Consider the following 26,269-nt stretch of genomic DNA (forward strand, 5'->3'; position numbering starts at 1 on the left):
GATCCAACTCTCTCAGCTGTGAGGAGTTTGAGCTGAGAGCTGAAGCCAATGCTTCACAGCCATTTCTCTGTGAAATTGCATCCATTCAACCTTAAGAAAATTGTGAAATACAGCATAGTCAAGAGCTGACCGGTATGAACACATGTCAATGCATTTATAGTGTATTGTTTTTGTTTGTAAAATAGGCAAAGTATTCAAGTTCTTACATAGCCTTTCTGGAGGCTTTGACCACTGGCAGCAGCCTCCGAAGACCTTCCTCTGATCTGGAGTATTTCTTCAGGTCAAACACATCCAGCTCCTCTTCTGAAGTCAACAACACAAAGACAAGGGCTGACCACCGTGCAAGTGATAGTTTGGCTTCTGAGAGACTTCCTGAGCTCAGGGAGCTTTGGATCTCCTCCACTAGGGAATGGTCATTCAGCTCAATCAGACAGTGGATCAGGTTAATGCATCTCTCTGGAGACAGGTTCTCTCTGATTTTCTCCTTGATGTACTTGGCTGTCTCCTTGTTGGATTGTGGCCTGATATTGGTCTGCATCAATAAACCTTGCAGGAGAATCTGATTGGACTCCTATGAGAGACCAAGTAGGAAGCGAAGGAATAGATCCAGGTGTCCGTTCTTGCTTTGTAAGGCCTTATCCACTGCACTCTTGTGGAGGATGCTTGTTGGCATGTGGGTGAGCAGTGGTTTCTTTGAACTGGGAGGTTCTTCTACCATCAGATTGTCACTGTTGTTGCTTAAGATGAAAAAAACATACAAAGCAGCAAGAAACTCCTGAATGCTCAGATGCACAAAGCAGTACACCTTCTTTTGGTACAATCCATACTCTTCTCTGAAGATCTGTGTGCACACTCCTGAGTATTCTAAGGCTTCTTTGACATCAATGCCACACTCTCAGGTCTTCCTCATAGAAAATCAGATTGCCTTTTTCCAGTTGTTGAAAATCCAGCTTTCCAAGTGACAGGATGGTTTTCTCATTCCTTTGCTGAAGGATCTCATGATCTCATGTTCTCCATGGTACTTCAGGTCCATCTGTTTAGTCAGGAAGTGTGTGTACATTTCAGTTTGAGTCTTTGGAATTTCTCCTTTCTTTGCTTCAGACAAAATGTTATCCAGAACTGTCCCTGAAATCCAACAGAAGATGGGTATGTGGCACATAATGTGGAGGCTCCTAGATTTCTTCAGGTGCGTGATGATTTTGCCAGTCAGGTTCTCGTCACAGAATTGTTTCTTGAAGTACTCCTCCTGTGAGTCATCAGACCCGTGTACTTCCGTCACCTGCTCAACACACGTAGGGGGGATGCGGTTGGCTGCTGCTGGTTGGGAGGTTATCCAGAGTTGAGCTGAGGGAAGCATATTCCCCATGATGAGGTTGGTCAGCAGCACGTCCACTGAGGTTGACTCTGTGACATCACAGCAGTTTTTATTGTTCTGGAAGTCTAGAGGAAGTCGACACTCATCCAGACCGTCAAAGATAAACATGACTTTATATTTGTCATAATTGGAGATGCCTGATGTTCTGGTTTCCAACAAGAAGTATTGAAGAAGTTCCATCAAGCTTCTCCTCCATCAAATTAAGCTCACGGAATGGCAGTGGAATTATGAGTTGAATATCTTGATTGGCTTTTCCTTCAGCCCAGTCCAGAATGAACTTCTGCACAGAGATTGTTTTTCCAATGCCAGCAATTCCCTTTGTCAGCACAGTTCTGATCGGTTTGTCTTGTCCAGGTAAGAGTTTGAAGATGTCATTACATTTGATTGGTGTATCTTGTGTTGCTCGTCTCCTGGATGCTATCCATCTGTCTCACCTCATGTTCATTATTGACCTCTCCACTTCCACCCTCTGTGATGTACAGCTCTGTGTAGATGTTACTGAGAAGAGTTGGGTTCCCCAGTTTTATAAACTGAACAAAAACATAAATGCATGTAAAGTGTTGGTCCCATGTTTCATGAGCTGAAATAAAAGATCCCCAAACTTTTCCGTACACACAGAAGCTTATTTCTCTCAGATTTTGTGCACAAATTGTTTTTTTTCTGAGATAATCCATCCACCTGACAGGTGTGGCATATCAAGAAGCTGATTAAACAGCATGATCATTACACAGGTGCACCTTGTGCGAGGGACAATAAAAGCCACTCTAAAATGTTCAGTTTTGTCACACAACACAATGCCACAGATGTCTCAAAATTTGAGGGAGTGTGCAATTGCCATGCTGACTGCAGTAATATTAGGGAATTGAATGTTAATTTCTCTACCAATTACTGTGTAAGTCAGTGGAAAGGGGTGAGAACCATGAGCCTCCTAGGTTTTGTACTGAAGTCAATGTACCCAGAGGAGGATGGAAGCTAGCTGTCCTCCAGCTACACCATGGTGCTGCCCTACAGAGTGCGGTTGAGGCTACAGTAGACCTTCTTTGCAAAATAGTGTGTTTTAATCAATTACTTGGTGACGTGATTATATTTAGTATAGTTTACATTTAAAATTGTTATGAAATTCACTGAGGAGGATGGTCCTCCCCTGGTTACAGTTAAAATAAGGAAATCAGACAATTGAAATAAATTCATTAGGCCCTAATCTATGGATTTCACATCACTGGGAATACATATGTATCTGTTGGTCACATATACCTTAAAAAAAGGTATGGATCAGAAAACCAGTCAGTATCTGGTGTGACCAACATTTACCTCATGCAGCGCAACACATCTCCTTCACATAGAGTTGATCAGGCTGTTGACTGTCGCCTGTGGAATGTTGTCCCACTCGTGTGCGAAGTTGCTGGAATTTGGCAGGAACTGGAACATGCTGTCGGCATCTCGATCCAGAGCATCCCAAACATGCTCAATGGGTGTCATGTCTGGAGAGTATGCAGGCCATGGAAGAACAGGTTTTCAGCTTCCAAAAATTGTCTACAGATCCTTGCGACATTGGGCCGTACATTACCATGCTGAAACATGAAGTGATGGCGGCGGATGAATGGCACGACAATGGGCCTCGGGATCTTGTCACGGTATCTCTGTACATTCAAATTGCCATCGATAAAATGCAATTGTGTTTGTTATGGGGCACTCTGTTCACAACGTTGAAATCAGCAAACCGCCCACGCAACGCCATACACGTGGTCTGCGGTTGTCAGGCTGGTTAAGCGTATTGCCAAATTCTCTGAAACAACATAGGAGGTGGCTTAGGGTAGAGAAATTAACATTCAATTCTCTGTCAAAAGCTCTGGTGGACATTCCTGCAGTCTGCATGCCAATTGCACGCTCCCTCAAAATTTGTGTGACAAAACGGCGCATTTTAGAGTGCCCTTTTATTTTCCCCAGCACAAGGTGCACTGACTACAGACACTGGGCCTTGGCCTCCAGGTCGGGCTGGCCGTGGAGTGAGCCGGCGTAGTTGAGAACGAGAGTCGCGAGGGTGATGTGAATGTTCTTGTTGCAAACAGAGCAGAGGTCGGCGGCGTGGGACAGGACAGCCTCCCGTTGGGCCAATAGGAGGGCCCGGCCTCCCAGCAAATGTGTTGTCCAATCTCATAAAAACATTTTAGAAAAAGACTCAGGGTCATTGTCATTGAAAGGTATTGAAAACAGGGGTGCCAATAATTTGAATGATTTCTTGTTAAAACATTTCTTTCTCTGAGCAATTATGTATAAAATACAAATTTCCCATGTTTTGTTTGCATACAATATAGCTCAGTATGTATTATTTATTTTATAGTCCTTTTTGCTCATTTTCTCAAGGGTGGCAATAATTTCTGACCTGACTGTTGATATACCAGTACATACAGTGAGCTCCAAAGGTATTGGGACAGTGACACATTTCTGGTTGTTTTGGCTCTGTAATCCAGCACTTTGGATTTGAAATGATACAATGGAGGTCAAAGTGCAGACTGTCAGCTTTAATTTGAGGGTATTTTCATCCACATCGGTGAACCGTTTAGAAATTGCAGCACTTTTTGTACATAGTACCTCATTTTAGTGGACCAAAAGTATTGGGACAAATTTACTTGTGTATTAAAGTAGTCATAAGTTTAGTATTTGGTCCCATATGCATAGCACGCAATGACTACATCAAGCTTGTGACGATACATTTGCTGTTTGTTTTAGTTGTGTTTCAGATTATTTTGTGCCAGAAATGAATGGCAAATATTGTATTGTGCCATTTTGGAGTTACTTTTATTGTATATAATAATATGTTTCAAAACACTTCTACATTGTGATTTGTACCATGATTACAAATAATCCTGAATGAATCGTGATTAGTGAGGAAGTTACAGAAGGACACATCATACCCTCCCAAAAAATGCTAACCTCCCGTTATTGTATTGGTTAGCATGTCTTGGGGGTATGATATTTGTGTGCCTGGCCCCAGAACTGCCACAATATTTGTAAAGGTCACTGTGGTTAGTGGGTGATTTCTTTCACCTTTAAACATCCAGGATTCCATATGGTCTTGTCAGCTGATCCAGACAGCATGAGGCCTTGTTCAGGTAATATGACCACCGCCCACACTGCTGCTGTGTCCCTACAATACAAAGAGCACAACTTGCCCCGGTCACTCACCTGGGTTGTGTTCAGTAGGGAGAAAAAGTGTAGAAATGTATCCAATTAGAACAGATGTTCCAAAAGGTTTTGCTACAGTGAGCCTTACTGAACATGACCCAGATCAAAGTTAGACAAGTCTCAGACACTTTACCTGTAAGGTCATCATGAGCCAGTAAGTAGTGTTCCAAACGTCAGAGGACAGAGTACACACTGTGGATATACATAACATGGACAGTTTCAAAGCATTAGAAATGTGCCTCATTTCACTATTTCTACTTTCTCACCAACTCCATTTATAATTAATAAAGACAAGTCAGGCTTCATGAAAGATCCAATTTGTACATATTTTTATTGCAGCACATGCAATCCAATAGTCTCAAAAGTCAATTAAACACTTGAACAGAGACTAGTAATAATATAAGGAGAGGAAATCAGATCACTGCAGTTCTTTTAAAACCAGCTGGCAGCACTCGCCGACCTTGGCCGGGTCGGTGACCGAGGTGTACTTGGCGATCTGTGACATGACCCCCAGTGACTTGGCCAGGTCTTGGGCTGTCTGGTCAGAGGCCACTGTGGTTCCCAGCGCCACCAGTAGCCTGAACACTGCCTCCTTGTCCTGCACCGACTCCAGTGCCGCGCTGGCCACCGACAGACACTGGGCCTTGGCCTCCAGGTCGGGCTGGCCGTGGAGTGAGCCAGCGTAGTTGAGAACGAGAGTCGCCAAGGCGATGTGAATGTTCTTGTTGCAAACAGAGCAGAGGTCGGCGGCGTGGGACAGGACAGCCTCCCGTTGGGCCAATAGGAGGGCCCGGCCTCGCCAGCCACTGAAGCAGTTGCACAGTATCCGCAGCGCCAGCATCTGATTGGCTGGCCGACCCTGAGGCTTCATCAGGCTCAGCAGGTGGTTGCAGAGCGCCACGCCATCATCCGCGTCACCGCCGCCGCACAGGCTGTCGTTGACCTGCGGGTGGCGCACCGCCAGCCGCAGGATGTCCAGGACGGGGAAGACGATGTCTGCAGGACAGGAGAGAACAGGTGATCACAGCTCAATGAAAATGGTACATTACCATATGTTCAATTATTGTAATGTGCAACAGTTTCACATACCTTTATTCTTAAAACAATGAAACTGAAGTAAAACAATAAAATGCTTATCAGGACTTCAGAGGGTAAAGTGCAAGAGTGAGCAATAACAGTGCTGGGGGCTTGCAGTCCACTCTAACACACCTGACCATTGCTTGACTATCTATACTGAACAAAAATATAAACGCAACATGCAACAATTATAAAAGATTTTACTGAGTTACAGTTCAAATAAGGAAATCAGTCAATTGAAATGAATTCAATAGGCTCTAATCTACAGACTTCACATGACTGGGCAAGGGCGCTGCATGGTCAATGCTGCACATGCAACAATGAAGACAACCATGCTGTTTTCACTTTGCTTCTTAATATACATCCACTAGTGTTCTATAATTACACTATTAGTTTGTTTCTTTTTCTACCCCTTTTTCTCCCCACGTTCGTAGTATCCAATTGGTAGTTACAGTCTTGTCTCATAGATGCAACTCACGTACGGACTCGGGAGAGGCGAAGGTCGAGAGCCGTGCGTCCTCCGAAACACGACCCAACCAAGCCGCACTGCTTCTTGACACAATGCCCACTTAACCCGGAAGCCAGCCGCACCAATGTGTCAGAGGAAACACTGTACACCTGGCGACCGTGTCAGCGTGCACTGGGCCCGGTCCGCCATAGGAGTCGCTAGTGCACGATGGGACAAGGACATCCCTGCCAGCCAAACCCTCCCCTAACCCAGACGAAGCTGGGCCAATTGTGCGCTGCCCCATGGGTCTCCCGGTCGCGGCCAGCTGCGACAGAGCCTGTAGCTATACAGTCTGATAATACCAGTGATGGTGTAGACCTACATCTGCACGTTTTTTGTGCAACAGTATCTTCTAAATCAAATACGCAAAGCAAGAATATGTTAACTACATGAAGTTCTAAGATGTACCCAAAGATTATAGGGCCCAATAAGAAACACTTGTCAACACTTTGGTTCCTACCCTGTCACAATAACTACAATTGAAACTGGGATTCATCCATGAAGAGCACACTTCTCCAGCATGCCAGTGGCCATCGAAGGTAAGCATTTGCCCACTGGAGCCAAACTACAGTCAGGTCAAGACCTTGGTGAAAACGACGAGCACGCAGATGAGCTTCCCTGAGACGGTTTCTGACAGTTTGTGCAGAAATTCTTTGGTTGTGCAAACCCACAGTTTCATCAGCTTTCCTGGTGGCTCGTCTCAGATGATCCCGCAGGTGAAAAAGACGGATCTGGAGGTCCTGGTCTGCGGTTGGACATACTGCCAAATTCTCTAAAATGACATTGGAGGTGGCTTATGGTAGAGAAATTAACTTTAAATTATCTGGCAACAGCTCTGGTGGACATTCCTGCAGTCAGCATGCCAATTGCACACTCCCTCAACTTGAGACATCTGTGGTATTGTGTTGTGTGATAAAACTGCACATTTAAGTGGACTTTTATTGTCCCCCGCACAAGGTGCACCTGTGTAATGATCCTGCTGTTAAATCAGCTTCTTGATATGCCACACCTGTCAGGTGGATGGATTATCTTGGCAAAGGAGAAATGCTCACTAACAGCGATTGCAGACAAATGTGCCCAATATTAGAGAGAAATAATATTTTTGTACGTGCGGAAAATTTCTGGGATCTTTTATTTCAGCTCATGAAACATGGGACCAACACTTTACATGTTGCGTTTATTTTTGTTCACTATAAATCAGTTTGCTAGTGACTGGAAGCAAAAGCCTGCACACATTGCGGCTCGCCAGGATCAGAATTGCCCACCTCTGCACTAGTCTAGTGGGATAAACCCAAATCCTGCCCAAGATGTGTGTTAGCCTACCTTCTGGCCAGTGGGAGGTCTTCCAGAGCAGGCTGATCTGCTCTGTGGTGGGCTGCTCTGAGGCACAGGGGTTACAGACAGACACCAGCAGTTTCTCCAGGCTCTCCAGGACCTCCTCAGTCAGCCTGTATTCCCCAGGTGCTCCACCATTCAGCTCCTTCAGCTTGGCTGGTGAAAGGGCAAAGTTATTATAAAAAGAGATGCCATTGAGAATGAAACAGACACTTTATAATACCCAGTATGTATTTACTGTAGTAAGGTTTCCATATTGCTATCCACATTATTTCAGTTCAGCGATAGTGCTGGTTGATCAGTTTTGCACGCTGAATAAATAGACACTGATTATTACTGCTCGTAAAATATCAAAAAATCATGTTTTGTTCAGTGCTTACCCATTATCTGTGTGGCGTTAGCCTGCTCGAAGGTCACACCGTCCGTTTTTGGGAAGTAGATGTTTGCTGAGGTCTGCCTCGAGGCAGCCGATGAGTAGGCACCCTCACCTGGGAAGACAAGAGGGGGGTAGAAGTGTTAGCCCTACCCCTCAACCAAACAAAAGATGATCTGCTTTAGCAGTGTTATTGGGTTTTGTCTTTTACGTGTCATTTTTGGGGGGAAAAACACATTTAAGTGTTAATGCGACCTAAACCCTTGACATTGAAGCAGTTGCTATAGTGACTAACCTGTGAAGGGGTCTGCCACTCCCACCGGAGCCCCTGTAGGAGTCCCCGATCCTGGGATGTACCGCCCAGTGCCTGGGGAAAACACCATATTAAAACGTATTAGAACAGCATGTCCTCATCAAACTGAAATGTACAAGAAAATTATATTTGTGTTTATTTACCTGTGAAGGGGTCAGCCCCAAAGCCTGCTCTGTTGTCAGCAGCTCCAGGAATGTATCGGCCTGAGCCTAAGGGTGAACATGATAAAAGCAGGGTGAAAATACAGTTAGTGTGGTATTCTAAACTCAATTTGAATTTCCATGACCTGTCTATTTCAAATGTTACGGTAACTTTGCGCACTGTGTGTTAGAAAAGGGAACGATCACCCTATAGAGTGAAAATGGCCAGTCGGCCCTACCAGTGAATGGGTTGATACTACTGGGCTGGGCCGGTGTGTGTTAAGAATCTAAAAATTTAATGTAGCAGCCTATAGTATGAAGATGGCTCAGTGGCCCTACCAGTGAATGGGTCAGCAGCGCTGGGCGCGGCGGCTCCCAAGGTGTGTCCTTTGGTGTTTTCGATGATGAAGTTGGCCACCTGGTCCAGGAACATGGGGCTGAGCTCGTTCTTCTGCAGGAAGTTGTGGGCTGTCAGCCAGGGGTCGTCTGTCACGTTGTAGGGCAGCTTCATGGACGGACCACCCTCGTTGATGTCGATGGTGAAGACAAAGTCGTACTCCTGGAAAATCATTCAGAAGATGGCTTGGACCTGTGTTGAGAGATTCACTGTGTGACAGCTCGCTTCAGTTAAGTGTAGATGAAATCACTTGTGAATAATGTGCCTTGCGTCTGTACTCTGGACATTGATTGTATTTTAGTACAGCGTACAATCATTTTCCTCTGAGGAAAATTATCTATCTATCTATTGTTATCACCATTCACCTCACCTTCCCCTCATAGTTGACTTTCTTGGAGGTCTGCTGGTTGGACCCTCCCACCACATCTCCAATCTTCATCCAGCGGCTGTCGGCCACGCTCCACTGGTACGCCTCCACGTTCTGGCCCTCTTTGATAAGCCGTGTCTGGCCGTCCCGGTTTCCTGGGAGACAGACAAACAGACATCTTAATGTGTAATCATATTGTATGCACTACAATACAACCAGGATGTTATCTGGATTACTCCACGTTCATGTGCATCTGTGGTTTTAATAAAGCTTGACGATTGGTCAAATAAGTTGATCATTCATGTAAGATGTCAGTGACCAGGGACTGTAGATGCAAAAAACAATAATAACCAAACAGTGATTCTGTGCATGTAATGTCTTTATAGTTTCTATTCATTGAATATATACAGTCAGGTCCAAAGTTATTGGCACCCTCAATAAAGAAAAGCAAAATATACTATAAATTAAATACAAATACTGAGCTACTGTATATTGTATGCATTTTTTGGGGGTGAGAATTACATTTTATACTCATTCAATTGCTCAGAGAAAGAGTGTTTACTTTTTTCTCAAAAAGACAGGGGTCAAATTATTGGCACCCCTGTTTTCAATACATCACCTTGCGAGGATAACGATAATGAGATTGGAGAACAGATTGGCAAGGATCTTAGACCAGGGAGCCGCCGAACAGATTGGCAAGGATCTTAGACCATTCCTCCATACAAAATCTTTCCAGATCCTTGATATCCTTCATCTGCACTTATAGACTGCCACATGTTTAACCACTGGTTTTCAAATGGGGTTCAAGTCAGGAGACTGAGATTGCAAAATGTTGATATTGTGGTCAATTAACAATTTCTTTGTGGATTTTGTTGTGTGCTTGGTGTTATTGTCTTGCTGGAAGATCCACTTGCGGCCCAGTTTCAGCCTCCTGGCAGATGCAACCAGGTTTTTGTCAAAACTCTCCTGGTACTGGGTAAAGTTCATGATGATGTTGACCTTAACAAGGGCCCCAGGACCAGTGGAAGCAAAATAACCCCATACATTCAAAGATCCACCACCGTATGTCACAGTATGAATGGGGTTCTTTTCTGCATCTTTCTTTCGACGCAAAACCCACCACTGGTGTGTGTGGGCAAAGAGCTGTATGTCATCTGATCATAGCACCGGTTCCAACCCAAGTGCCAATGCCGTTTAGCAAACTCCAAGCATAGGGTGAGGTATTGAAAACCGTTGTGACAATTTTGAAACCTATCTTTGAGAGATTTTTTTTCTGGTTAAACAAAATGTCTTTCTCTAAGCAATTGTATTAGTAGAAAATATTCATACCCCTTGACTTATTCCACATTTTGTTGTTACAGATGGAATTCAAAAATGGATTAAATATGTTTTTCTCTCACCCAAATCAAATCAATTGGTCACATAAACGTGTTCAGCAGATGTTATTGGGGGTGTAGCGAAATGCTTGTGCTTCTAGCGCCGACAGTGCAGTAATATCTAACAAGTAATATCAAACAGTTTCGCAACATATACCCAAAATACACGGAAATCTAAGTAGGAATGGATTATGAATATATATATGTCAGAGCGGAATTGGACTAAGATACAGCGGCACAGTATAGAATACAGTATATACATATGAGATGGGTGATACAATATTTACACACAATTAAAGTGACTAAGATACTGTAGAATAGTATAGAGTACAGTTTATCCATATGAGATGTGTAATACAAGAAACGGAGACATTATTAAAGTGGCTAGTGTTTCATTTCCTTAAAGTGGCCAGTGATTCCTAATCTATGTCTATAAGCAGCCGCCTCTGATGTGCTGGAGATGGCTGTTTACCAGTCAGTGGTGTAGTATAGAATACAATACAGTATACACAAATGAAATGGGTGATGCAATATGTAAACACAATTTAAGTGACTAAGATGCCGTAGAATAGTGTGGAGTGCAGTTTATACATAAGAGATGAGTAATGCTAGATACGTAAATATCTTTAAAGTGGCTAGTGATCCATTCCTAAAAGTGGCCAGTGATTCCTAATCCATGTCTATAGGCAGCCGCCTCTGATGTGCTAGTGATGGCTGTTTAGCAGTCTGATGGCCTTGAGATAGAAGCCTTTTTTCAGTCTCTCGGTCCCAGCTTTGATGCACCTGTACTGACCTCGCCTTCTGGATGGTAGCGGGGTGAACAGGCAGTGGCTCGGGTGGTTGATGTCCTTGATCTTTTTGACCTTTCTATGGCATCAGGTGCTGTAGGTCTCCAGGAGGGCAGGAAGTTTGCTACCGGTAATACGTTGGGCAGACCGCACCACCCTCTGGAGAGCTTTGCGGTTGTGGGCGGTGCAGTTGCCTTACCAGGCGGTGATACAGCCTGACAGGATGCTCTCAATTGTGCATCTGTAAAAGTTTGTGAGGGTTTTAGGTGTTAAGCCAAATTTCATTAGCCTCCTGAGGTTGAAATGGCTCTGTTGCGCCTTCACCACACTGTCTGTGTGGGCGGACCATTTCAGTTTGTCAGTGATGTGTACGCCGAGGAAATTGAAGCTTTCCACCTTCTCCACTGGTGTCCCATCGATGTGGATAGGGGGATGCTCCCTCTGCTGTTTCCTGAAGTCCACGATCATCTCCTTAGTTTTGTTGACGTTGAGTGAGTTATTTTCCTGGCACCACACTCCCAGAGCCCTCACCTCTTCACTGTAGGCTGTCTCATCGTTGTTGGTAGCCTACTACTGTTGTGTCGTCTGCAAACTTGAGGATTGAGTTGGAGGTGTGCGTGGCCACGCAGTCATGGGTGAACAAGGAGTACAGGATGGGGCTGAGCACCCACCCTTGTGGGGCCCCAGTGTTAAGGATCAGGGAAGAGTTACTTTCACCACCTGGGGGCGAACCGTCAGGAAGTCCAGGACCCAGTTGCACAGGGCGGGGTTCAGACCCAGGGCCTCGAGCTTGATGGGCTTGGAGGGAACTATGGTGTTGAATGCTGAGCTATAGTCAATGAACAGCATTCTTACATAGGTATGGCTCTTGTACAGATGGGACAGGGCAGTGTGCAGTGTGGTGGGGCGATTGCATCGTCTGTTGATCTATTGGGGCAGTGAGCAAATTGAAGTGGGTCTAGGGTGGCAGGTAAGGTGGAGGTGATATGATCCTTGACTAGTCTCTCAAAGCACTTCCTGATGACAGAGGTGAGTGCTACGGGGCGATAGTCATTTAGTTCAATTTCCTTTGCTTTCTTAGGTACAGGGACAACGGTGGCCATCTTGAAGCATGTGGGGACAACAGACTGGGATAGGGAGACTGAATATATCTGTAAAACACACCAGCCAGCTGGTCTGCGCATGCTCTGAGGACGCGGCTAGGGCTAACATCTGGGCCGGCAGCCTTGCGAAGGTTAACACGCTTAAATGTCTTACTCGGGCTCCGGAGAAGGAGAGCCCACAGTCCTTGATAGCGGGCCGCGTCGGTGGCACTATTATCCTCAAAGCAAGTTTTCCTTCCTCTCCGGCAACTGAGTAAGGAAAAACGCTTGTATCTTTGTTATGACTGGGTGTATTGATACACCATCCAAAGTGTAATTAATAACTTCACCATGATCAAAGGGATATTCAATGTCTCTTTTTTTATTAATACCCATCTACCAATAGGTGCCCTTCTTCGCGAGGCATTGGAAAACCTCCCTGGTCTTTGTCAGGGAATCTGTGTTTGAAATTCACTGCTCGACTGAAGGACCTTAGAGATAATTGTATGTGTGGATACAGAGATGAGGTAGTCATTGAACAATCATGTTAAACACTATTATTGCACACAGAGTGAGTCCATGCACATTTTTACTCCTGGACTTATTTAGGCAAAAACAAATATTCAGGCTGTAACACAACAAAATGTGGAATAAATCAAAGGGTGTGAATAATTTCTGAAGGCAGTGTAGCTACAGTTGAAGTCGGAAGTTTACATACACTTAGGTTGGAGTCATTAGAACTCGTTTTTCAACCACTCCACAAATTTCTTGTTTACAAACTATAGTTTTGGCAAGTCGGTTAGGACTTGCCACTTGACAAAAAGTAAAATGGTGTGAATACTTTCTGAAGGCACTGTAGCTATTTGTATAATTTAATTCAGTCTTTTTTGCTCATCTTTATCAACGGTGCCAATAATTTTGGACCTGACTAAATATTAATACATACAGTCATGGCCAAAAGTTTTTTGCATATACTTGGAGCTCACTGTATATAGTGGAATGGAATAATATAATAGAACATGCAGATACAAATTAATTTACCAGGCTCCTCGAGGTGCTCCCTTCCTGGAAGATCCTCCATCTTGATGTCCCCCAGGTCCCCTGTCTTGGGGTCGATGGTGGTCTTGGAGAGCTCGTCCTCGAAGGCCTGGAGGTCCTGGGGGCTGGCCATACGATCTTCCACCTCAGTGAACACTCTGATGAGGCCGTCACTGTAAGGCAAATAACACGACCGGTGACACAAAAGCAAGGTCATATCAGAAATATCGCTCTCACCTCACTTCCAACTATGTTTACCCTGTGTGTGAAGCTTTAAGGAGGTAGGGGGCATCATGATATTGTATGAGCATACACCAAAGAGAAGATTATTGTATTTGGTTTATCATTTTGGTGGAGTAGCAGTATAGGTGCCCATATGCCACAAAATAAATACAGTGGGGTTTTACCTGGCTCCCACAGCTATATCCCCATTAGGCAGGATGCAACAGCACCACACGGACTGGGCTGGGAGACGGATGGTCTGTTGGCAGTCGCCCTGCTTCCATATCCTCAAGGTCCGGTCCTCTCCTGTGCTTACAAAATCTAAGAAGGGAGCGGAGCACCAACCATTTGTCTAGAAAAATGTCTGATGGAAACGTCAACACAGTAAATGTGCAGAGATAATATTTTGTGTGCAGGAGTTATCTTTTCGACTATGAATCACAAAAAAAGACAAGCGGCCAATAACAATACAAAAGGTTCTGTTAACTATTTACAAATTATACACCAAACTACATTTAAGTAGGAGCATATCAGCCTATAGATTACAATACACAAGGACAGATAACTAAAACTATGAATCACCAACAGATTGTCACACTTTCCTAGGGCATAGTGGTTCCACAAACAGGGCACTAGTAGATTCTCAGGGTTCAGTCATCCATACTGTACCTTGTCCATTGGGGAAAACGGCCAGGCTGTAGATGTAGTTGGTATGGCTGTAGTACACTTGCACACATTCTCCAGTCACCAGCCATCTCCTAATAGTGGCGTCGTTGCTACAGGAGAAGAATTCCAGGTCGCTGACCACCGCTAGCCCCCTGACACAGTCCTCATGACCTGGGATAGACAAGGACATTTAGTGATGTCTGGCCCCAGAACTGCCACAATATTTATAGGGGGCAACGTTGGTAGTGGGTGTGTGATGAAAAATGTTATGTTTGTGCTTTTCTAATAACACATTTCTGTGTTCATGCAAGTGCCTGATTGAACATGCCTGGGAGGAACCCTCACTATCAGTATCTGCAATTTGGCAGTACGCCCAGAGCATTGTTTTGAGAACGGAAAGGGATATCTCAATTTGAAGGTCTCAGCTTGGAGAGAAGAAGTCTTACGAGGTATTGGTCGGTCACATGCATGAACCAAACGTTAATGATGAATTAATGATGAATAACGAATAAGCTAAATCATGCAAATATAACTTGTGTGTGTGTAAGCAGTATATGAGATATCTAACAGAACTGCCCTGACGGAGGTCGCTTCAGACCGGTACTTTATGTATCTAAGTTTGACTGCGACCTCTCCAGCTTGCTCTTAATAAAGAATTATTCATTTAAGATTGACATCGTGTGTCCCTGTGTAGAATTTCCACGACAGGTGCATTAATCTCTCACCTGTAAACGTCTTCTCACAACGTCCAGCCTTCCACAGCTTGATGGTCTTGTCAGCTGATCCAGACAGCATGAGGCCTTGTTCAGGTAATATGACCACCGCCCACACTGCTGCTGTGTGTCCCTACAATACAAAGAGCACAACTTGCCATGGTCACTCACCTGGGTTGTGTTTAGCAGGTAGAAAACTATTTCAGATTTATCCAATTAGAACACAGATTTTCATTTTATGTTGCAAAACGTGTTGCTACTGAACATGACCCAGATCAAAAATACTAGACAAATCTCAGACACTTTACCTGTAAGGTCATCATGCACTTCTCGTTGAGCCAGACTTTTGCTGTGGTGTCCCAAGAGCCACTCAGTAGTGTTCCAAACTTCCCAGAGGACAGTGCACACACTGTGGACATACGTAACATGGACAGTTTCTACTTATAAACAACGAAAGCGTCAACAGACCAAGTTGGTATTTTAAGTAGTCAAGTTGAGTTAATCGTTCCACAATGATGCATTACATTTACATTTCAGTCATTTAGCAGACACTATTATCCAGAGCACTTACAGGAGAAATTAGGATTAAGTGCCTTGCTCAAGGCATATCGACAGATTTTTTTTCACCTAGTTGGCTCGTTACTGGCCACACGCTCTTACCTGCTAGGCTACCTGCATCAACAGTATATCAACTATACCTGTGTTTTTGTGTCCCTTGAGTATGAACAATGGTTGTGGTTGGTCCAGTGTGAAAACACAGATGTTGTGGTCGTTTCCACCTGTGGCTATGAGTCCCCGAGGATACGTGTCGCTGGGAGCGATTATGCATACACAGGATACAAAGTTCTCATGGCCTGTCATACAATGCATTTCTGTGAAACCCCTGTCTGGGCTGTAGAGAGAATAGCGACACAGAACATATTCTATTTAAAGTTCAACTTGATTACATTGAAAACACAGAGCAGGACAACAGCAACAATGTGGTTTCAAATCTAGTCATTATTTCTGAACAGTCTGGCTTCTTTCAGTGACTAGCTTTATATAAAAGCTTACTGTTAGCTATAAAACTACTTGCCATATGGCATAGAGAAACCTTGTGCGCATAGATTATCATTCAAAGTTTAGAAAGCTTGTGTCACGTTTGTGTCCCGTACAGTTTGTGTGGCAATGTTATTAATGGGGGGAAATATTAAAAGTGAAACCACACGTCCAGACCATAGTGTGGTTTGGTTGCACAGTTGAGTGAATGACAACGCTAATTATGTTAGCTAGCTAGTATGCTTTAGTAGAGACTTGTTGGTTTGACTTGAAATTATGGTTATGGTAAATTGAGAGGGACATCGATATATGTGTGGCTAAGGGCTGCTAAATGATTCTCTTTACAACATTAAAATGGTAAGACAAACATAGTAATTTGAGCTAAGCTAAATTAGCTAACTAGCGGTACCTTGAGTTTGGTACCCAGACTCTTCCGGTTCGGTCTCTGGAAACAGACATAAAGGCTCCGTCAGGGAAAAAAGCCGCTGCAAGACCTCTAACATCCATTTCATGGCCAGGTATGGAGCAGCTTAGTTTATATGAGTTAGGTGATGCCATTGTATCACCAATATCACAATGTTGTAATCGTAGCTTCTAAACAGAGAAATGGCACCCCTTGTCAAGAAGAAATCGGCCGGTTAAGTAAGGCGGAAGTAGTAAGGAAAATTAACCTTGACCTCAGATCGCATGCTGGGACAATTACATTTATTTTTTGCAATTATATATATATATATTAGATAAATCATACAAATAACACTACCAGAATAATATTTTATTTGGCTTACAAAAAAATACATTATACAAAAAAAGTTCGAACGCACCTCCAGTAGGTGGCAGCAGGACTAATCTTTCTGACAACAAATCATAACACAGTCACAGAATATTTCATTTGCGGCATCTCCACGGAAGTACCCACTAAGAACTGAACCGGTGGACTCATTGGAAAAGACAGTACTAATAAGTGGGTAACCCTCTGAATTTTAGGAATACATATCCCCAGCTTGACGTGTAGGTGGAGGAACTAAAGTCATGTGATAGCTAGCTACATTGTGATCTGTTACTTCTAGCTAGCTATCTACAAAGACCAAGCCCGCGCGTAGCTAGCTAGCTACCTGTCAGAAAAGCTCGCCAGCAATCAATATATTTTTCATGTGTCTACTGTCTACCTTGTATGCTTGACATGGACTACTTTCAGAAAATATTTTGCTAGTTAGTAAAGTGTCAGTATGTTATGGTACAATCAGAATGTATTGCATTATTGTGTGTGTGTATGTGTATCATAATGTGACTTATGGGTGGGAGGTGCACACTAACATGTCATCATTGGTTCATGATGTACACAGGCATCCGATAAGAATCAGAAGAGAATGAGAAAGTGAGATAACGTTGACTATGAGCTCAATTTTTATTGAGTAAGACCTTCACAAGTGCAACCTAACCTATTGATTAACCCTGATCATAAGCTGCCAATGGGCATATCCATATCTTTTCCTCCAGGGAAGGTTATGACACTTCGTCTCTCTGTGTCCCCAAGTCACAGGAACCATGAAGCTTCGGCTGCACTTTGTGGTGGACCCCATGGGCTGGTTCTGCATCAGTGTGGTGTTGGCCATCTGGCTCTACAACTCCTTCTTCGTCCCCAAGTTGGTGCTGCTGCCACATTTCTATGAGGGTCATATCCACTGGGCCTTGGTTGTCAGTGAGTATCAATCCCACAGACCAGGAGTTATTTCTGACTAAACAAAGACTTTTACTGCTATAGTCATCCTGTTCCTCTCCTCCTAGGTTACTACTCAGCATCAGCCTTCTGTATGGCAGCACTTTTCAGAGCTTCTACAGCCGACCCTGGCAGACTCCCAACCGACCCCCACATCCCTCACTCAGGTAATGTGGCATTCCACAGCCTCTCCCTCTGTGTCATGAATACAGATAGAAGATCCGCTGATATAAGTTTTTTTTATATGACAAAAGTATATCATTTGACATGGTCAGTCATGACACGGAGACCTTTTTTGTTACTTTGTTTCAGAGCGAGAGCAGTGGGAAATGTGTAGCAAGTGCAACATGATGAGACCAAAAAGGTCCCACCACTGCAGTCGTTGTGGTCATTGTGTACGTAGAATGGACCACCACTGTCCATGGTAAGGCTTCAGACACTTCTATCACTCCCCTAGGAGATTCAGCTATACAGGGCAGCTCTTTGTGGGGGGAAATTTTGAATTTTGTGTAGCATTCAAAGAGCTGATGGTGATATAGTCTTTCCTCGAACTGGCCAAGAGATGGGGCCGCCTGTACAGTATTTACATCCCACACTGCACCTCTTCTCTAGCAGCACCCCCAGGATTGCCATTTGCCACATTGCTAAAAGCAATAGACAGTTAATTGAACGGTTTATGCCTAAAAAAAGTTTATCCTCTTAGGAAAATCTGCTTGATATTTGACTAGCTTGTAACTAGGCCTATGAGCAGTCCTGTAAAATGTATCGTTTCTCCCTCTTGTCTCCTGGCAGGATCAATAATTGTGTAGGGGAGGACAACCACTGGCTCTTTTTGCAGCTCTGTTTTTACACACAGGTCCTCAGTTTGTTCACCCTGGCTCTGGACTTCTGCCAGTACTATTACTTCCAGCCCTTAACCACATTGGACCAGGTAAAGTCAAGAATGAAAAGTGAGGCCTTATCAACACTGAACTAGCATTAATTCAAGGAATTTATCACCCCCGGACAGAACCCTACATGGTTTGAATCATGACTTGGTTCTATTTGGTAAAAGCGATCACAAGGAAGCATTTCGTCACAGTTTTTGATTACCTTCTAAGTCAAGATTTGACTATTTCCTTGGAAAGTATGGTATCAAGTTCTTACAGATCCCTGTCTGTTAGACGCATAAAAAGCACTCTCCCGTCTATGTTTTGATGATTAATATTTGAATGGAGATGGTATGCTGAATGTGTGAAAGGAGGACGGGGGTATGTGCATGGTGCTGTGAAGTTGACTTTGGCCTCTTCTGGTTGTTCTCTCATAGGAGGCGTTTACTGCACGTCATGAGCTCGCCCTGATACGAGTGTCTGCGATCATGGGTCTGGTGATGTTCGGAGGCATGAGCAGCCTTTTCTATACTCAGCTCGCTGGCATCCTGACAGTGAGTCAAATCTCTCTACTGTCTCTCATTACAGATTGTGGTCAGAAAATTGTGGTCAGGTAAATATCAGAGTTGTTGTTATACTGTGCATTCGGAAAGTCTTCAGACCCCTTCTCTTTTTCCACATTTTGTTACGTAACAGCCTTATTCTAAAATTGATTAAATATTTTTTTCCCCCTCATCAATCTACACATAATATCCCATAATGACAAAACAAAAACAGGTTTTTAGACATTTTTGCAAATGCATATATAAAAAAAACGGAAATATCACATTTACATAAGTATTCAGACCCTTTACTCAGTACTTTGTTGAAGCACCTTTGGCAGCAATTACAGCCTTGAGTCTTCTTGGCACACCTGTATTTGGGGAGTTTCTCCCATTCTTCTCTGCAGATCTCTCCAGCTCTGTCAGGTTGGATGGGGAGTGTCACTGCACAGCTATTTTTAGGTCTCTCCAGAGATGTTCGATCGGGTTCAAGTCCGGGTTCTAACTGGGCCACTCAAGGACATTCAGGGACTTGTCCCGAAGGCACTTCTGCATTGTCTTGGCTGTGTTGTCTTGGTTGTTTTCCTGTTGGAAGGTGAGCCTTCGCCCCAGTCTGAGGTCCTGAGCTCTCTGGAGCAGGTTTTCATCAAGGATCTCTCTGTACTTTGCTCTGTTCATCTTTCCCTCAATCTAGACTAGTCTCCCAGTCCCTGCTGCTGAAAAGCATCCCCACAGCATGATGTTGCCACCACCATGCTTCACCGTAGGGATGGTAATGGCCAGGTGATGAGCAGGGCCTGATTTCTTCCTGACGTGACGCTTGGCATTCAGGCCAAAGAGTTCTCTTGGTTTCATCAGACCAGAAAATCTTGTTTCTCATGGTCTGAGAGTCCTTTAGCTGCCTTTTGGCAAACTCCAAGCATGCTGTCATGTGCCTTTTACTGAGGAGTGGCTTCCATCTGGTCACTCTACCATAAAGGCCTGATTGGTGGTGCTGCAGAGATCCTTCTGGAAGGTTCTCCCATCTCCACAGAGAGCTCTGTCAGTGACCATCAGGTTCTTGTCCCCCGGTTGCTCAGTTTGGCCAGGCAGCCAGCTGACAGCCATGCACTGTCAACTGTGGGACCTTATATAGACGTGTGTGCCTTTCCAAATTTTTGTTATATATTTTTTACCTTTATTTAACTAGGCAAATCAGTTAAGAACAAATTCTTATTTTCAATGACAGCCTAGGAACAGTGGGTTAACTGCCTGTTCAGGGGCAGAACAACAGATTTGTACCTTGTCAGCTCGGGGATTTGAACTTGCAATCTTTCAGTTACTAGTCCAATGCTCTAACCACTAGGCTACCCTGCCGCCCCATCATGTCCAATCAATTGAATTTACCACAGGTGGACTCCAATAAAGTTGTAGAAACATCTCAAGGATGATCAGTGGAAACAGGATGCCTCTGAGCTCAATTTCGAGTCTCATAGCAAAGGGTCTGAATACTTATGTAAATAAGGTATTTCTGTTGTTATTTTATAACTTTGAAAATATTTCTAAAAACCTGTTTTCACTTTGTCATTATGGGATATTGTGTGTACATTGATGAGGGGGAAAAAACGATTTGAAGAAATTTTAGAATAAGGCTGTAACATAACAAAATGTGAAAAAAGTCAAGGGGTCTGAATACTTTCCCGAATGCACTGTATGTCAAAGTAGCATGTTATGCACTGTTTACTGATGTATGCCATTCAGCCTCAGTTCTGTTCCCTGGGTATGTGACTAGTGTATCCACACTTAGACCAGATTGTTACCTATTGCTCTCGAAGTAGTTGGAATATTAGGATGTGTTTGTAAACTTTACTGTGTCCTTGGCTGTCATGACCTAGATGAGCCCTCACCTTTAACCTCTGTGAGTGGATTGACAGGATGTAATGAACCAACACCAAGGTGCAATAGACTTAAAAGCTTAAATGTGAGCCCAGCTGACTAAAACCATCTGGACTGCTAAGCCATTATTGTCCCTGTAGGTAAGCATGGGTTCTTCTCGCAGCTTAGGAAGGCCTGGTTAGTCCAATACTCACTCGTCTTGTTGTTGCACAGACCTGTGAACAGGCTTAGTAAAAGATTTGCTGATTGGACAAATCCCTACACCTCCAACTCTCAATGTATAGATGTACGCCACCAGAAGCTATTGGCTATTTTAATACAACAAAACATATGGTAAGGAGGAAGGGCAATGGCAGGATGTTGGTCAGTTGTTTGTTATTAACCGAGAAAACAAGCTAACAGGAATAAGATGATAACAATATGTTACAAATGTACAGTAAACGCAGAGTCATGTAATAGTTAGGTGTTTTGATTGTTGATTAAACAGATCGAGGTCCTTTTCAGAAAACATCTTGACTTTGGAAACCTTTGGAAATCCGCACAGGTGGGCAGGTGCATTAATGCAGCGTCGTCCAGGTTAGGGTTTGGCCGGGGTAGACCGTCATTGTAAATTAGAGTTTGTTCCTAACTGACTTGCCTAAGTTAAATAAAGGTTCATTTAAAAAAAGTCTCATTTGCATTTGGTGTGTTTTCTGTTTGGTGAATCGCTTTGTGTGTAAGGCCTCCACTTGAAGAGGTTTACCTGGCTAAGTAGCACACATCCTGTTAATTAATGCAAATAAATGTTCCAGGGCAGTCTGTGATCATGCAAACTACTCAAATATGTTCACTGTTTAAACTATTTCCCTCTTGTGTGACCCCCTAACAGGACACCACCACCATTGAGAAAATGGCTAACTTCTCAAATAAAATGTAAGTACAATGGTTTTGCTCCTTTGTGCTGCCTTTGATACAAGGGACAAGAAAATCCTCTTAGTACTTGCAGACTTTGTTGGGCTCTGTGGACAGCCTCTTCAGTTTCATGTTTTACTTATCTGAATAGAAACAATTTGTCCAGCCTGCTAGTTGACAAATCATCTCAGTACCATTTCGTTGAATTTGGTGTTCCACAAGAGTTAGTGTTGGGACCTCTGTTTTTCTCTTTAGGGACCATTCGGACTTGCATGCTTGTGCACATTATTTTTCCTTTCTCTTTCACAGTGGCGGGGCTGGTGGTGGGTCAAAGGAATCCTGGCAGCGGACTCTGGCTGAGGTGTTTGGCACTACCTGGAAAGTCCTGTGGTTCATCCCGTTGAGGAGCAGGCAACCGCTGACCTTTCCCCACCAATTCCGCACTCACGTGTAGATAAGTGAAGGAGCTCTGTTCCACTTCGAACCAGACGATAGGCTGCCATCTCTGACAGAGAATACACTGTGCACACTTTCAGCACCCCCCGCCTGCCTTCACCTCCCTGTTTTGTGCCATCTAAGCTCGGTGGTAGTCTTGGTTGGCCAGTGGATACACACAGTCTTTTTGTCTTTCTCTATAGGACGTAGGATTGACAGTGCCTGAACTGGATCACAAACTTCTGCAAGAGTCGAGGACATGTTACCAAGTGCAACCTAGTCCCCTTTCTAATCATTACTAGGGGCTCCATTGTGCTCTATTGTCCCACTGCGGAAACCACTTTAAAGGGAAATTGCTTTTGAGAGAAACTCAAAAGGAAATCACTAAGAACCTCAAGTTGATTGTAGGGCCATGTAGACCTTCAAACGACCCTAAATATTAACCCTAACTCTGTACCCAATACACAGCCTAATTTTTCTATAATTTGTGCCATGACACTTTTAGTCAGTCACCCAAATGGTGTGGATACACACTTTTTACAGAAGGCTTTATAAGTAATAATTTTGGGAAGAAGTTGGCTATCAAGTGGTGGGCAAGTTGGTTTATGGATTGCTAAATTGTAGAGCAGAACCATAATTTAACTGCATTCCAGAATTATATGGTTCAAGGGTTCCTTTGCTTTACTGTTTATACTCATATTTATTTTAAAGATTTTTTTTAAAGATGCTCCTACAAAAAATATTTACCACTAGTAACACCTTAATTTTAACTACATAGTAACCAACCATGACTTATTTTCCATTCACAGCGGTAATGTCTTGTGTTCCACTTTCATTACTATCAATTAGACAACATTTCCACAGAAGTGCTGAACTTTCACAGATATCCATGATTAAAAACATCTCACAATGCTAGAAAGTCATCCGTTATAAAACACTATTTTTGCTTGAGACTTTTTCAAACCTCCACACTGTCTATTGCCAAATTATTTAACCTTACCAATGAAGATGATATGAAAAATGGCCCAATGGGGAGTCACAGTGAAACAAGTGGATTGTATCAATATTTATTTCAAGCTATACCAAATACTTGTATTTATATGTATCTGTTGTTGTACACTTGGCTGTAACATTGTGCATATGCACTGATATATTACCTCTATATTTTTTTGTACACATTCCACATTTTTTCAATATACACATGCTGTAGAATTCTTTGAAGAATTACTCCTCTTTTAAGTTTTCTTGATTTTTATTTCAATGTTCTCATCACTTGTTGAGTTGATCATTATTTTTAATGAATTGAATGTATGATAATAACGTTGAGTCTCCTGTACCTAATGTGAGACCTAGTGGAGTCTCAGAACACTGTACATGTGAGTGAGTAGGCACTGATTGATGTTGATTTGTTCTTATGTTGAATTTGGGGAAAGCTGCTGTAAATTGTCCGTCATATTTCTAGTTTCTCCTTTTCTGTACCTCGATTGGTCGTAAATGGCAGTGGACGCTGGAATCTTTTTTTTGTTGTAATAACAATAGGGTCTTTAATTTGAATTTCCTGGTTGACATTGTAGTATGTTTTCTACTCTTTACTTCCTTCATCATATAGGATGCATCATATATGGGGAATGTTAATGTTACAATAATACAAAATACATGTTTTTCGTTTAGACTTGAAATATTTGTCAATGGCTCGTCACCAATAGGAGTGCCACCAACTGTCTTAAACCGTAGATGTATGTACAAAAATATTTTTTAACACTACATCAACTTTAAGTCTAAAAAGGACCTTGGTGAGAAGCTGTATCCTCATTACATCAACTGGTATCCCACCGGGCTTGATGCTAGGTCCCCTGCTGTTCTCATGTGTGTCTTCTACACTCCCCAGCCCTCACCTTCTTAAACGTTATCCCCCTCCTAACTTGATCACTCGTGATGGATGCTCCATTGTCTTATGACACTATATAATGTAATGTACCACTAACTCTGTAATCATTCAACTTCGTGCTACTGAAATCAGCACTTTATTACATCCCATGATATTTGAATTTAGCACTTTTTTATTTTAGTAAGGAATTTGCCATGAACCTTTGCCATAGCCATTAACATAGATCTACTTACAAGGCTTTTTTTATTTGGTTCTTTAGCCCCCTTATTATAATTAACTTTGAATAAGTGGCTCTAGATGAGTGTCTATGCTAAATTACAAATATACTAGGAAGGAGAGTCCACATATACAGATGTAGGATCTTAATTTGACCCTATTTGCTACAGCACGAACAATTATCCTGCAACAACAGGACGTGAATTATGTGGATTATAATTAATTGACGTTTTTGTTGAATTGATACATTTTTCATGAGGAAAAATCAGGTCTGAAACGTCAAAGTGGAAATTACAAACTTCAGAAACCTTTTAAAACCTCAAATACAATTTTCTCCATTGCAGGAAAGTTCTCCTGCAACTGGGTAATCAAATTAAGATCCTACATCTGTATTGAGTCTTGTAGTTGCAGCATACGTCTATTTAAAAAAATTGAATAAATGTAATTGACACATGCATGTTCAGGTTACATTACCTGTTGTTTACATATTTATTTTTACATGTAAGAACACCAATATTTTACAGTTTGAGATTTCAGCTTGAAATACCAATGTTGTGCTGACTCATGCATTTGGCTAAATGATTCTCGTTAGGCCTTTTTGCTGCAGCATCTTTTCTTTCTCAATGTAATTAAGAATAATGCATATATACAGTAGATCATAAATGTGTTGTGCATATATCATACATATATTCCTGACTGTTGTGTAATGAATTGGGCTCCAACCTGACATCAGATTGACTTGAGGATGCATTAGAATGTATAGAGGCTTGAAGCTTAAGACTCTTTTGTCCTCAAGAGGTTGCAATAAGATGGAATTGAATTTCATTGAGTTCAATTGAAATGTATCTCCATAACTTAAATATAATGTAGACGTCTGTATACTCAACATAATATATATATTTAAAGGGAATGTCTCTTAAGATGTTGGTATGCCTCACATACATTGCCTCGCATACACATGCATTTCAAATAGCCACCTACATTTTACATTACCTACAAACCATTACTGTTTTTTATTGTACCCATAATACCTATATTCTGAAAATTCTAACATTTAGTTAACTTACAGATATGGCATAAGAAATTGAACATCAATTTGGGCCTAATATTGTCCATTTGAGAATCAATTTCAGGGAAAAATGTCGATTTAAAAAAGGTTTTTAACTGATGGAATTAAATGACTTGAAATTCAGTTTGAGCTTTTAAAAAATTGTTCAGTTCAAATTTGTTTTAGGAAGACCGAATTTAAAGTTAATGTGATACATGTTGGTTATTTTCTGTGTCTCAGGTTATAATTATATTCATTTTCTTTGACAATTAGGGGAAAAAACATTGTTTTAATCATGGGAATATGAATGCTGCCAATACACATGATTATTTACTAAATAAATGCTGGAACTAAGTTCTTAAATGTGTTTTGTTGTTATTACTTGCTAATTAATGTTCCTCATAGGTGGCCAACCCTCCTACTGGAGAGCTACTGGGTGTGCAGGCTTTCGCACCAACCCTGCTAAAACACATTTGGTACTACTAATCAACTACTCATCAGGACCTTTATTAGCTCAGTCAGGTGTTAGAGTAGGGTTGGAGCAAAGTCCTCCACCCCAAAAACTTTAAGGGGGATACATTTAACAGACCCTTCATTTTAGTCAGGCACTGTTTTTACACAATGTGTCTAAAGTCAAAACCCAACAAAGTATGTAGTTATGAATATTCACTGTTGAATTCAGTAAAACAATATGTGGGTTGTCTTTGTCAATTGTCCCTAACCCCAGGTCTTAACAACTCAATGAAGCATTCATAATGTGTGCATGAACCCAGAATTTAATTTATGCTACCATT

At 42.5% G+C, this 26,269-nt stretch overlaps 2 protein-coding genes across 2 annotated transcripts; one reads left to right on the forward strand and one right to left on the reverse strand.

Annotated features, from left to right (window-relative positions):
* Nucleotides 1-4,868: 4,868 nt before the first annotated feature.
* Nucleotides 4,869-16,639, reverse strand: LOC120030409 (phospholipase A-2-activating protein-like). The gene is made up of 14 exons (XM_038975802.1): nucleotides 16,404-16,639; nucleotides 15,655-15,848; nucleotides 15,265-15,365; nucleotides 14,969-15,089; nucleotides 14,247-14,414; nucleotides 13,763-13,898; nucleotides 13,359-13,528; nucleotides 9,075-9,226; nucleotides 8,647-8,866; nucleotides 8,311-8,376; nucleotides 8,150-8,221; nucleotides 7,862-7,969; nucleotides 7,470-7,637; nucleotides 4,869-5,557 (listed from the first exon to the last, which is right to left on the reverse strand). Exons 1-14 carry the CDS (start codon nucleotides 16,550-16,552, stop codon nucleotides 4,980-4,982), a joined length of 2,403 nt encoding a protein of 800 aa, XP_038831730.1. The 5' UTR covers nucleotides 16,553-16,639; the 3' UTR covers nucleotides 4,869-4,979.
* Nucleotides 16,640-16,888: 249 nt separating this feature from the next.
* LOC120030691 (palmitoyltransferase ZDHHC21-like) lies at nucleotides 16,889-25,817 on the forward strand. Its single transcript, XM_038976140.1, has 8 exons — nucleotides 16,889-16,955; nucleotides 17,529-17,693; nucleotides 17,780-17,878; nucleotides 18,024-18,135; nucleotides 18,504-18,642; nucleotides 19,018-19,134; nucleotides 21,866-21,909; nucleotides 22,198-25,817. The coding sequence occupies exons 2-8, from the start codon at nucleotides 17,540-17,542 to the stop codon at nucleotides 22,340-22,342; spliced, it is 810 nt and encodes a 269-aa protein (XP_038832068.1). The 5' UTR covers nucleotides 16,889-16,955; nucleotides 17,529-17,539; the 3' UTR covers nucleotides 22,343-25,817.
* The last annotated feature ends 452 nt before the right edge of the window (nucleotides 25,818-26,269 follow it).

The sequence above is a fragment of the Salvelinus namaycush genome, chromosome 36 (assembly GCF_016432855.1).
Source record: "Salvelinus namaycush isolate Seneca chromosome 36, SaNama_1.0, whole genome shotgun sequence".
Classification (NCBI taxonomy): Eukaryota; Metazoa; Chordata; class Actinopteri; order Salmoniformes; family Salmonidae; genus Salvelinus; species Salvelinus namaycush.

Bases quoted from the DNA above. Each gene is read 5' to 3' on its own strand.
- LOC120030691 (XM_038976140.1), top strand. From the start codon at position 17,540: ATGAAGCTTCGGCTGCACTTTGTGGTGGACCCCATGGGCTGGTTCTGC. The intron at 18,136-18,503 runs GTAAGGCTTCAG...GTCTCCTGGCAG, and splicing joins ATGGACCACCACTGTCCATG to GATCAATAATTGTGTAGGGG. The intron at 18,643-19,017 runs GTAAAGTCAAGA...GTTCTCTCATAG, and splicing joins CCTTAACCACATTGGACCAG to GAGGCGTTTACTGCACGTCA.
- LOC120030409 (XM_038975802.1), bottom strand. From the start codon at position 16,552: ATGGCATCACCTAACTCATATAAACTAAGCTGCTCCATACCTGGCCAT. The intron at 15,366-15,654 runs GTATAGTTGATA...GTATGTCCACAG, and splicing joins CAAGGGACACAAAAACACAG to TGTGTGCACTGTCCTCTGGG. The intron at 13,529-13,762 runs GTAAAACCCCAC...TTTGCCTTACAG, and splicing joins GATATAGCTGTGGGAGCCAG to TGACGGCCTCATCAGAGTGT.